This window comes from Salarias fasciatus, chromosome 22 (genome assembly GCF_902148845.1).
Source record: "Salarias fasciatus chromosome 22, fSalaFa1.1, whole genome shotgun sequence".
In the NCBI taxonomy this organism is placed as follows: Eukaryota; Metazoa; Chordata; class Actinopteri; order Blenniiformes; family Blenniidae; genus Salarias; species Salarias fasciatus.
Genome location: NC_043765.1, coordinates 20,106,295 through 20,119,785, shown reverse-complemented (window position 1 = coordinate 20,119,785; position 13,491 = coordinate 20,106,295). Strand labels below are relative to the sequence as shown.

The following is a 13,491-nucleotide window of genomic DNA, read 5'->3' as shown; positions in this document are numbered from 1 at the left end:
TTTTCCCCTCCTCTGGCTCTCTCTATGCTCGGGGATCCTCCAGTGACGACATCACTCCTTCAGTTACCATGGTTTCAGAGGAGAGAGACCGTAATAACTGTTTGGATCAAACAGACTCGGTGCTGTTACGGATCTCTCGCTCGCTCTTTCTCACACACACGCAAGCTCAAGACGACCTTAGGAATTGCTCTTTATTACAGGGTCCAGATGCAGTCGGAGGGTTTTGTGCGATCGTTCGTTAGGAAGTCAGGTCAGCGTTAGCGATGGCTCGGTGTGAACGAACAAGTTTTCGTCGTACAGATCCTCCTCAAGGTCACATTCGTCCTCGGTGAAGAACGTGGGGAAAGGAGGGTTGAGCAGGGAGGACTTCCTCGTTGGGAGTTTTGTGTCTCTCACCTAGAAAACACAGAAAAACACAGGACTTATGCATTTGTGACCATATTCTATATTCTTTTTTGGGATGGAATCAGCCCTCGTCAGAAACTGCCTCCTTTTGTTGACTCATACTAAATTCCGGTTAAACGTAATGGATTCACGGGTAAACAAGGCCGAGGGCGGACAGCCCGGCCACTTCTGGCTCTCTCAGAAATCGACACTTCCATATCATTGTTGGGGAGGCGAGAGCCAATTTTCCCACCTGTCAGACGTTTTGAATCGGAGCGTCGCGTTAAAGACGGGGGTGAAACGAGCCGGACAGGCAGAAGCAAACGATAGGTGGAGAACTCCTCGTGCCTGCAGCCGCACTAACTTCCAAACTTTAGTGTTTGCTTCGTTTTTCCGGGATGAGACAATAATCACGATAAGCCATGTCAGAATGGGTGACAGCTAAATTATAATCTGTCTTGGTCCTGATCAGAAATGACACCTTGCTGGGGAGAAATTCATAAACGTCTGGAAACAGTCGTTCTATTCACTAATCCATTTGACAATCTGGCAACAGGCAGCGCCGTGCGGAAGATTTAGGCTTGTGTGGGAGGACAAAGGCTGCGAGGGTGGTTTCGAAAGTTCTATGTATATGGTTCATTTTTAGCACCTAAGGCAATTTCCAAAGTGACGGAGAGAGATGTCAGGTTCTGGTCTGACCACCCGCTGCTTTCAAAGCAGGATCAGTTCTTCTCAGGACCCTGGCCAAAAAAATAACGAAAAAAAAAAAAACTTTACTTTTAAGTTGTTCTAAAACATCGACTCAGCACAAATCATCTGGGGATGTAGTTTGGTTCAGAGTCTTTAACTTCATAAGAACCAGGCGGACTTGACTTTTTTTCCTTCCTGCTGTAGAGCGAGTTCAGAGCCGATGCGGCGCCTTGCTTCACACTGAAGCGGACAAATGTCTAATGAGATTACCGACGGGAAGATTAAAAGCACGAGCGACACTTTTTCCTTCAAATAATCAGTTTCAAACTCTTGCTGTGTCACAGGCGTCATTGTTCAACAACAGTGGTTCCTCAGAAAAATAGTTTAAGGAAGTTTCTGCTGCTCACGCTTTAGAATTTAAAGAAACGGTTCCATTTCAAGTCGATCGTTATCGTGCGCAGGGTGTAAAGGTAAGTCAAAAAGACATATATTTAAAGATAAATCTTGTTTTTAAAGTCATTTAGGTTAGGTAGATCTATTTTGTGTACTTTTGTTGGTAGATATGATTAATAACTTCAGATATCTCACAAACCTTGATTGTGAACGAGTCATTATAATTAATTGTAATGTTACAGAAGCAGGAGACGGGAGTTTTTATTTCCCACGTTGTGCACGTCTGTTTAACATTCTTCCCACAGTCAAACAACTGCCCCACAGAGACCCTGATCCTGCTTTAAGAACCCCAAGGCAGAGGGATTATTTAATTAGCCGCACAAACACTCAACAATGGAAACCATGAAATAATGGAAATTATAATTGGTTCCAGCGTTACGTTTCTTTTTAATCAATAAAACAGCTGTTTCTCATTTGCACACAACGATAACAATGATCACAATAAACAACGAACAAAGTCTTTTAACCTGTGTGTGCACGTGTGTGTGTGTGTGTGTGTGTGTTTGTGTGTGTGAAACGCACTGCACATTTGTATTCATTACCGCTTGTCTGCAAAACAAATGACTGTCTGCGTGCAACACACAGACACACACACACACACACACAAATAGTGCAACATGCTGAGTGTGGACATGGACGCTGCTATTACTAACATCATTAAGGCGCACGCTCCTTTACAGAGAGGCACACACACACACACACACACACACACACACACACACACACACACACACACACACACACATACACACACTGCTGATCCAGCACTGCGCCGATGAAGATGGATCGCGGCGTCTCGCGGGTGTGACGGTGTTTTACAGGTGCAAGGTCACCCGTCTCTGCCGGGAGAGGCGAGCGCGCCGGGGTTGACCTTCGACTTCACGCTTACACCCTCGACGCGTGGGAACGTGTGTTTGTGTGTGTGTGTTTTTACCTTCAGCACGCAGTTCCTGTGGCCGGGGACCGAGCCGTTCACGTAGAGCACGTTGTGCTTGGTGTTGACCCTCCACACCTGGAGGAGGGAGAAACGGAGACAATGCTGCACTGGAACTGCTCTCAAGGACAAACCCAGATCTGATTCACACTTTCTCCATTTCACCTTTCTAATAACGAGGATCTGCGATTCTTCTGAAAGCTTCGAACTACGAGTGTCTAAATGAGCTTCAGTCGCCAAAGTGCGTCAGAGTCTCGCTGTGATTGATATTATCAGCGCAAACGGCTGCCGTTCGTGGCACTCGTTCTGTCCCAAGGATACGTCGACACGTGGTCAGTGTGTGATGGAGTGTTGAAGTGCCAAACTGGAGATCCGACGATGACACACACACATACACACACGCGAGCGGTGAAGCCAAGGCCGCGGTGACGGCAGGACTAATATGAAATATCCTCCCAGTAATTACAGCTACATGACATTCATGTCAGTCTTCTCCCCCCTGCTTGCGTCCATGTAATCTCATTTTTCGTGAGGTGAGAGAAAGTGTTTTGCATACGCGCCAAGCTGAATATGCAATAGAAAAACCAAGGTGACTTCTTTATTTACGCCGAACCCAAATTGCGCCCGGTGCGTCTGCTGATGGACTAAAAGTTAAATTGAGAAACTAGTAAACATCCAAATAAGCTCTGTAAATATCAACAAATGAGGGAGATGGGAAAATGTCACCAGCCTGTTTTGCCTGGAATCAATAAGAGGTGGAGTTTGTGTTTGTGCTGCTTGTTTGTATTTCTGTCAAGTCGACTGAACACAAGCTAGCGCCCAATTGCGAAACAGTGAGTCACCGGATCAAATCCTTTAAGGAGGATCAACGCCGAACATCGTCTGACTCTAAATGTGTCGAAATTAAGAGGAGGAAATGCTTAACCTTGGAATTACAACTCCCCGGTCGCTCGCTGTGTGTGAACGTGTGTGAACGTGCGTTTGTGCGAGCGTACCTTCAGCCCGTAAGCCGTGACGTAGACGTTTCCCATCTGGCCGGGCATCTTCTTCCCTTTGAAGACTTTGGCTGGGTCCTTGATGCAGATAATGAACGACAAACATTCGCATATTAACGGATTATGTGGAGCCAACTGTTCATATCTGGCACGGATGATCCTCTGCTCTGTTTGTCCTGCGATGGCGGACGGGACCGTTGCGGCAACGCTAACCCGTGAAGACTCACCTCGCCACAAGGACGACCGCGGCGGTCTGAATACTCTGTTTGACCGTGCAGCAGCGCACAGAGCGAGGTCCGTTAAAAACAGGGACGATCCAGTTTGACTGGCCTGAACAGACTCCTGACCTCAACCCGACTGAAGCCCTGTGGGACGGAGGCTGCGAGCCAAACTAGACTCCTGGTCCCACATCAGCGTCTGACCGCACAAAAATATCCTTCTAGGATGAGGACAAATCCCTCTGAACACACTCCTAAACCTCGCGGAAGGCTTTCCTAAAAGAGTGGAAGCTGCTAGAACTACAAAGATTCGCCTGACATTAAACTCTATGGTTTAAGTATGATTGTCCACCAATAAGATGTGTGTGTGTTTGTGTGTGTGTGCGCGTCTCACCCCTCCAGGTCCGGAGGCTCCGGGTCTGCGATGGGTTTTGGTTTGGCCGTGAGTGGCTGGCTGACCTTTGAACCCCCACCGCTTCATCACTCCTTGAAAGCCTTTACCAATGCTACAGACAGAACACACACAGGACACTTTGCGTCACACACACACACACACACACACACTGTGTGAAACATGTTGACTTAATAGGGGGTTAAAAAAATGAGAGATTCAGGGTTTGGTGTGAAGAGAACAATGGCTTCAAAAGTCTTTAAAACGTGAGACTGGAAGAGAGCAAGAAGTGGGGAAGGAGTCCAAGACGAGGCGGCAGGGAGGAGAGGGATCTGGCAGCGCCGGGACTTACGATTTGGCTGTGATGTCCACGTACTGGCCCGGACGGAAATGTGCCGCATATAGAGGCGTGCCTGATCAGAGGATAAACACAGCCGCGTTACGGAAAGCGCTCAGAAATCCACACCGAGCGTGAGATTCGTCCTGCGATCACAGGGAGTGCAACGGTCCGGACCTGGCTTGATGAGGGCGTTGTCGGACACGCCGAAGACGCTGACTTTCTGTTTCGGGGGCACGCCGGCCGTCCTGAACATGTCCATGCTTTGCTCCGACCTCTGTCGGGTCAAAGAGAAACAGATATGTGAGGACGGGCGGCGGGGGATGAAAGCGATGACGGAATTAAAAGGCAGCGAACAGCAGTTGGACTTTGGCATTTTAAAATTATCTACGGGGCCATTATGACTGTACGCCAGCCACACACACACACACACACACTTGGCTCGGCGCATCTCTGACATTTGCTTTCAGTCGGCTCGCTCTCATCTCGCTGCCTCCAGTCGCTCTCCCTCTCTCTCTCTCTCTCCCCCTTCTGTTAACTGAAAATCAGCCTGCCAAAGCCTCTCACTCCAACCAGCTCTGCCTCTGCTAAAGAGAGATGCAGTGTGTGTGTGTGTGTGCGTGTGTGTGCGCTCAGTCTTGTATTTCTATCCTTGTGGGGACCGTCCATTGACTCCCATTCATGTCTAGCCCCTAACCCTGACCCTTACCCTAACCCTAACCCACACCACAACAAAGCCTAACCCTAAAGAAATGTTTTTGCACTTTTACTTTTTTCAGTAACAACAACATGGTCAAGAAAACACTGTTTCTCCTACTTAGGACCGGAAAAAAGGTCCCCACAAGGCACGTCGTTCCACGTTTTGCTATCCTTGTGGGGACATTTGGCCCCAACAAGGATAGAAATACAAGAACGTGTGTGTGTGTGTGTGTGTGTGTGTGTGTGTGTGTGTGTGTGAGGGGGATTCAAAACAGCTACACGTCTCCAAATCCTGACACCGGTCCATCAAGTGTCTGTGGCGGCGCCTCCATTTATGCGTCCTCCTCCTTTTTCATGCTTCAAAGTCAGACTCGGCGTTTGGCCGTCGGGTTTGGGTGTTGCAGGCTGTTGCCTCAGTTTTCCATATTTAAACCAAAAGGGGCTCTGATGAGGATGATGATGATGATGAGGATGATGATGAGCAGCCTGAAGCAGACGCAGGATCTCCGAGGATGTGTTTCCAAGATGTCGGAGTCACGCAGCAACAGTTAAATGTCTTTTCCGTCCGCACGAGGCTGGCCGGAGCGACTGGTTTCTGGACGGCTGCTCTCCGACTGTAACGCATTTGCATTCAGACCGAGACGCTCCGCGTGGCGATGGGGAACGGAAAGCAGTTGTGCATCTATAATAGTGCCACACCGGTTTCACTTTTACCGCATGAATGTGAAATGAAGGATATTAGTTATAAAAAAAAAAAGGCGTGTGGAGCGTGTACGTGCACAGCTGAGAGACGGGATGTGCAGAGTGTTCGATGCTGACCGATGAGCTGTGATAAAAACGTGGCATCGGGACGAGAACAAACCCAACACCTGGGCGACGCTGCGCTGCTGCTCAGCTCAGCTGTGGAAGAGGAGGATGCTCGGAAAACTCTTTCCCCCTATGATGAGACATCCCGGCCTAAAACGCTGCGAGTTTCACACCTCCGTACAGTTTACTCAAACCCAACTAGTACTTTGATTAAGTAATGTAACTTCATTCATATTTGAGCACAATTTCTGTCACTTAATGTAATTTTAATGAGAGTGGAGCTTCTACCATGTCATCCATTTAATTTCTAATGAGATTTTAATTAGAGTTAATAATTTAATCAGAATGATTTGAAGGTTTAAACATTTAATCTGCATTTATATTTCCATACAATTATAGCTATACTTCCTGAAGATCGTTTACACAACAAACCACCATCAGGTCATCTGTATTATAAATTTCCTTTAAATTTTAAAATTTATTAAAGGTAAAGTGAATCAAGTACCCAGTTGTTAAAATAACTTGTACTTTGAGTAGTTTTTCAGAAGCAGTTTGGACTTTTACTGGATTATATGTTGAAAAACTGCTTTTATTCACATTTAAATCTAATTTCTAAGACGTAGCTGCAGTTTTCATTCAATTTTCAGCACTCCTTCCACCTCTGATTCCATACCCTCACCTCAATTTATTTAACAACAACGACAACAAAAAACCCCATAATAAACCAAAGACAACTTCATATATTCTTTAAACACATCACATCAAATCTCACTGCTGAGAAAAACAATCAGAGCACCCTCATCGAGTCGAGCAGCTGTAAATCCATATTGATGCATTTGTATTCAAACAAACACAACTCTCACGGCGAGGAGAATTGAACGGATCCAGTCATGAATCCGTAATAGAGCTGCGTGAGTTCCCCCGTCGCTGCGTGAATGTGAAATGCGGCATCGGGAACGTGTGGCGCATGTATGTGGCTGAAAACTCTGAATCGACTGCGTGTGGCCCGCGCTCCGCGGGACGCGTGAAGTGTTTCGACGCTCCCCGATGGCGTTGGCGAGTGTCTGCTCTGCCAACGTGAAAGATGGGAGCGAGCGGCGATGAGAAAACGTGGTGTTACGACTCCGGCTTGCGTGTGAAAACATTGCGGCTCGACTGCGGGGCGAAAAAAAAAAAACGCCGGAGGAATCGAACGAGGCTCGTTCGGTCCCTCGTGATCAGCTTTGCGGATTAGGTCGAAGCTGTTTCTCTCCTCACCTGGAACGGCGAGACGTTCTTCCCTCCCACGACCAGGGCGGCGGTGCGTCCGTCGTGCTCTTCTTTGGAAAGGCACTTCAGCACGTGGCAGTCCTGCACCTGGGACGAACAAACAGATGCCGCATTAATGACCTGGAAGGCTGCTCGGCCGCCGTGTTTAATTTAATAATAGTCCGACTGCAGTCCTCCAGAGCTGCTACATAAATAGATAAGCAATTAAGTGCAAGTCCCTGGCGCGCAATATGAACGTCCGGCCGCAGGGTTAATCCATGATACCCTCAGAAAGTGCAGGAAAACACCCCAGATGTCTTATTGACTCATCTATCTTCACCCTCTTTCCCGCCTTGCTCGCTAGATTTTGTCATTGTCTTGTCTTTGCCGGTTTGAGGCCGTGCTTACTGCTCAGTGTTTTCAGCTTGTCAATCATCTCCGAAGAACCTTGGGCGGCTCGGATTTGATCGATTATGACAGACTTTGCAGGTTAAATCAGCCGTGAAAACGGTGAACATCAGCATCGCTGATGACAAAACATTATCTCAGCAAGAGAAGAAAGTGCAGAGTATACGACTTTAAAGACCCTCCTGCTCAAAAAATGACCATTTCAAACATTCCCTTGAGCCAACTTAAGGACAGAGGTGGTTTGGCTGTTATGAATCTGTTCAGTCGCCGGTTTTCTTTCAGCCCTGCAGACGTCCCAGTCAGAGAAGTCAACTTCAAACGAGGCTTTTTCTCTGTAGTCACGTCTTTCTCACATCTTTTTTCATCTTTTTTTTTTTCTCCTTCATCTGCCAACACAATGGTGTTACTGGTTCTTTCTTTTGGAGAAAATCAGTCGTTATGCTGGGGAGGCATCCGATGATGCAAGAGACTTATCAAACTGTCTTAAAACCCGCAGTTTCTCTCAACTTTTTCTGGCTAAATAAAAACATGTAAGAAATTAAGGAGTGGCATGAAAATCAAGCTGATACTTTCAAATGCGCAAAACTGACAGAAAAATCGCACATTCAGAATAATTAAATGCTTAAAATGTTTTTCTTTTCCAGTAGAAGGTCAAGCCCTTTTTAATTTTATGCGTTATAAATATAAATGGAATGTAGAAGTGTACCCAAACTAACAGAAACTGATGACACACTGTGGATATGAGCTTAAGTTCCAACTATCATCATATCATTGTTAGTCTGGAAGAAGCATGGCGGACAAAGGGTTAAGCGGTGGGAGTGTTGTCACCCTCTAAAGATCAAACGTTCCAGCTTTCGCGGGTCAGTTGATATGAAGATGACTAAACGTGAGAAATGTGATTCAGCAAATGGGGACATTAGTTTTCGAGACTTTCGAGTCAAATTAATAGAAGGTGGTGACAAAATTGAGGGAGAGAGAAACAAAAAACTGGTGTGACTGGTCACGCTGACATTTTACTGTGAATGGAGAAAAGGTTATGTTGTTCAGCTTCCCTTTACAGTCCATCGCGATCAATAACGGAGAGGAGCGAGCGTGCGCGCGGATGTGCTCTGCCTTCGATTTAATTCACTGATAGATTAGTCGATGATATTAAAGTGCGATCTGAATAAACCTGGCATCAGGTATTCTCTGCGCACGCCTCGGCTGTAAACAGAGGGGGAACAGTGTGAGGGAACAACTCGAGATCAAACCCTGCAGTCGAGAGGAGCTCATTATTTGCCGTTCCTCGCCACCCTCCACAGAACAATCCAATCTATCCTCCTGCTTTTTTTTGACATGCAGCTCATTTTCATTATGGACAACAAACATAAACACAGAGAAGACGGTGTGTGTTACCTGCAACATGGTGACTACATGTCTTTCTCCCGTTTTCGTCCAGACCGGAGCCATCCCCAGCTTCACAGCAACTAATCCAACTCTTCGACTCCCTGGGCAAACACATGAAACGGTGATCAATGAAGAGAACGTGTAGGACAGCCAGTGGTCGCGGCTTCGCCTACCTTCCGTCCACTCGTGTCGCTCCCACGGCTCGTCTTTCAACGGGTTGAGCTTTTCAGCCGTCTGTCTTCTGTACTCCTCTGCCATAGTCTTCCTCATGTACTCCTGGTTGTCCTCTGTGAGATGTTCTTCAAAGAACGTTGTGGTCTTCACTGTCCGGACACAACACACCAGCTGGGCGGGACTGAGAGACGAGAGAAACAAGAGGAATGTGAGCAGTGGGTCTAAAGGCTGCCGTTCACCATGCTGTCACGTTTGTCTTTTTCCTGCCAATATTTTTCCCCATTCAATGAACACTTCACATCGTTGACTCAGATTGGTCCCTACTCAACTGGATGATGACAAAGCGTATGAGAGCAGACACACATGACAGCCACTGAACAATATGTGGCATGAAATTCAGTTTTTTAGTTGCCTCAAAGGGAGTGTTCTTAAGTACAATGCTGTATAAACCTGTTGCTTAATTAAAAAAAAAAGTGACAAATATCTTGAAAAACAAAAAAAACAACCTGATCTTTGAATGGGACTTATCTGGATTGAAATCTCATTTAACCACGATTTTCAAACATTTTGCTCAGCAGCAGGCGCTATCCCATCAGCACTGTGAGCATCCCAGACTTCACCGTACTGTGATTTATGCCTGCATGTCTTCTGGTATTTCACTCCACTAAGCCATTAGCAGACATAAAAAAAAAAGATGGTGAAAGCAAAAAAGCGAAAAGGGAAAGACTGAGAACGAAAGAGATGAAGAAAGAAAAAAACTATTAAAGCAGCACCCACATATTGGATTTAGCGCTGCAGTTTATCTTCCAAACAATAACCTCCTCACTCCTGCACCATCTCTCCACTTTCCAATCATAACTCCTGAGCAAAAGCTACAATAGAAAAACTGTCTTTTATATTTCTATTCCATAGCTGTCTCGTTGTCCAGGGTCTTTGACTGTTTTTGGTGTCAGACTAATTATCTTTCTGTCTTTCTTTCGGCGAGTCATTGAAGCTTAGTCAGCTAGGTAAAGGATGCTCTTCCTTTTGCTGCTACCTACATTTAAAACCAGGTTTCTCACACTAAAGCTCAGACTTAACTCCAATGAAACTCTTTCTTTAATCGCCTGTAAAGCACTTTAAATTACACCACTGTCTCTTTCATCTGTGTAAAAACCCATAATCTATGTTCAACAGCAAAATACTCAGATATCAAGCCTGTTGATTTTAGATTAAATTTCAAACATACGCGTTTATTGATAAAAAGATACAAGACAGTCATGTTAACTATCTCAGTCTCAATTAGTCAAATTAGTTTGGGATTAATTTCAAAGATGTGAGTTTTCTGATGACAACAATATAAAACTGGTAAATATTAACTACAGGGTAAAATACTGGAGATGCACCACTGAAAACTATTTCATATCTCCCAAACCACGAAATATTGCACACTCCAAGAGACTCCCACATGGGTTTCCATGTATAATTTCACCAGCCTCAAGCGCTGTTCCGAAATCTAATGGAAATAGAGAGAAATGAGTTCCTCAAACTGGCAATAAGAGACACTAATGTCTTCCTGTGGGGAAAGTTTTGTATTGCGAGCGCAAACATGTGATTAGTCAGTGAGTATAGTTTGAATTAGACTGAGCACAGACTGAAAATTCTGAAAATCTTATTTCGCCATCACTTTCATAGTCCTGTAGACCAGACCGGAGGATAAAGGTGTTCAAACAATGCTACCACAACAACAACATGAGCTTTAGATCTACAGCAACATGCACTGAATCTACACAAGAAAAGTCAATTTTGGAGAATTGTCTTTTTATACATGTACCCATCCCACTGCTAGGATGCAGTTGGTACAAATTAGCAAATTTCCGAGTCGGTTCACAGACAGTAAATAAGGCATCACCTTAAAACATCAAGGAAATAGTCTTACATGCAAGTTATTTTTGGTTAGTGAATGTAGTCTAAATGGCTTAGTGGGAGAATATTTATTCAAGTCTGGTCTAATGAGAGCATATTTGCTCTGTTGTGACTGTGTGACCAGTCTCAGTCTAATCTCTCCTGGATCAACTCCAATATCTCACAGCCAAATGTTGAATAAAGCATTACAATAGAAGAAATTACCACAAATTGTAAAGAAAAAAAAAATAAGGCGTGCATCTTCCCAGTAATAACCGCTACAAGTCTCATCACATATTTTGTGTAGGGCAGATTAAAATATTGATACGATTTAACACATATTGTGAGATGAAATGTATGAGGTCATATAATTAAAAAAGTAATTATGGCAGCTTGAACGCTGGTACTTTTGGAAAAAAACGTGATTTTACATGAGATTTATAAGTTCAGCAAACACATACTGTGGTGCTGAACAATAAAAAAAAAACACCCAAATAAAGATAAATAACAGATTATAACCACATTATAAAGGTTAGAAGCTTCAGACGGTTGTTATTAGCTAGCTCGGAGCTAGCTGGTTAGCATGGCTACCTTTCAGCAGCGACACGAGAAGAAACCAGTCGAGATCCGCGCTGGAGGAGAAACCTGCAGCTCCACGCCGCCATCGCGCTCAGCAATCCTCACAAAATTATCTAATACACATCCATCAGAACTAATATAAAAATAAGGAGACACACTGTCACAACATCCGCACACACACACACGCCTGCTGTAAAAGTCACCCTGGATGTTTCCGGTACTTCAGCAAAACAGTTCCGCAGCACATTATGTTTCCTTACAAAGGTTCCGCATAGACCAGTTCATTCGTTTTAATTCACTCTCTTTTTATTTTCTTCTGTTTTATGTTTTAATAATGAAAAATTCGGAATTTTCAAGAAATGATGAAGCTCAACATTTTTTAGTTCCAGTATTTTAGAATAGAATAGAATAGAATAGAATAGAATTTATTCTATTCATCCCGGTGGTAAATTCTTTACAGCACTGCCCCACAAAGAATCCAAAATAATAAACAGATATAATATCAAATGTGTCAGGATAAAATAACAACTAATTAATTATTATGCAAAAATATATTCAAGGCTTAAGGGTGACTAGGTGACTAACGTACGGAAGAATGATCTGTAAGTAAAATCACAACAAAAACACAACACTATTTACAGAGGAAAGGCATACAGTCTGATGGCTATCTGCACTGCACTTTGGTGGTGTTATCAGTCTGCTGCTGAAGCTGCTCCTGCTGTTGACCAGGACATCATGGAGGGGGTGAGAGACATTGTTCATGATGAACCTCAGCTTGAGCCATATCCAGGAATCACCCGTTGTTACTCCATTTCCACCAGTTTCCACTTTTATTCTTCAGAGGGAATAGACAAGTTTATTTTCACATCTCCTCAAAAGTATATTTCAGTGTAACAAGATGACCACTGGTGTTGTTTACCTTTTTTAAACAGTGACAAATATGTTAGAAGTTATGGCCAAGGACATACAGCGGAACAGGATGGAGTGCAGCAACAATACTTAATATTAGACCAAAGAGGCAAAAATAACAAAACACCAGTAAATGGTAAATATTAAGTAAAATACAATGAGAGGTACACTGTTTTTGGGAGATGAGATGAGATGTTTTTGGGAGCTTTGGGAGTTTCTGATCTGAAGACCTAAGGGTTCTCAATAATGAGGAGTAGAGGCACAACAAGTCTGTGATGTCCTGAGGGACTTCACCATGCAACGCTCAGAAAGTCATAACTAAGATTTATAAAGTCAATACGAGACTTAACAGAGTCAATGGAGGCTGGACAGAACAGGGTTAATGTGGGATACTATTGGTTTACCTGTCAATAACCTTACTGCTGAGTTTTGTACGGTCTGGAGTTTGTTAAGAACAGTTGTGTTGAAACAAGTAAAAAGAGAATTACAACAAGAGGATAAAATTAAAGCATGAATAATCAGTTCAGGGTCAGACTTTGACAATATTCTTCTGATCTTTGAGATATTTTCAAGTGGTAGAAACGCTTTTCGGTCATCTGACGAGAGTGAGCTTCGAAAGACACGGTCTGATCAAACAGAACCCCGAGGTGTCTGATGCTGGGTTTGACAGACGAACCCAAAGCACCACGATGGGTTTTAATCTGGGGGATTTTATTGTCAGGGGCAATGATCAAAGTTTCTTTTTTTTGCTTGAATTTAACTGCAGGTAGTTTGAAGAAAGACAGTCTTTGATGTGTGACACACATTCCAAGAACACAGACAAAATGTGAAACGTGAAACTGCGAGTCGTTAAAAGAACAATACAGCTGAATGTCATCAGCGTAAAATGATACACATTTGACATTACAGATTGTTGATCGCCACTTTAAAAGTTCTTCCTTTTACATACGAGGAGAACCACTGGAAGACAGACCCCGAAAACCATAAAAACCCTG

The 13,491-nt window shown here is 44.2% G+C and overlaps 1 protein-coding gene across 1 annotated transcript; it reads right to left on the bottom strand.

Moving 5' to 3' along the window:
* Positions 1-11,799, bottom strand: mrpl3 (mitochondrial ribosomal protein L3). Its single transcript, XM_030120157.1, has 10 exons — positions 11,600-11,799; positions 9,124-9,305; positions 8,960-9,051; positions 7,166-7,264; positions 4,580-4,679; positions 4,418-4,478; positions 4,069-4,180; positions 3,457-3,534; positions 2,462-2,539; positions 1-396 (listed from the first exon to the last, which is right to left on the bottom strand). The coding sequence occupies exons 1-10, from the start codon at positions 11,671-11,673 to the stop codon at positions 247-249; spliced, it is 1,026 nt and encodes a 341-aa protein (XP_029976017.1). The 5' UTR covers positions 11,674-11,799; the 3' UTR covers positions 1-246.
* Positions 11,800-13,491: the final 1,692 nt, after the last annotated feature.

What these genes read in the sequence shown, in the direction of transcription:
- mrpl3 (XM_030120157.1), bottom strand. Translation starts at nt 11,673, where the DNA reads ATGGCGGCGTGGAGCTGCAGGTTTCTCCTCCAGCGCGGATCTCGACTG. An exon ending in ATGTAGTCACCATGTTGCAG is followed by an intron (nt 7,265 to 8,959) that starts GTAACACACACC and finishes TGTTCGTCCCAG; the next exon opens with GTGCAGGACTGCCACGTGCT. An exon ending in TCACGGCTTACGGGCTGAAG is followed by an intron (nt 2,540 to 3,456) that starts GTACGCTCGCAC and finishes TCCCTCCTCCAG; the next exon opens with GTGTGGAGGGTCAACACCAA.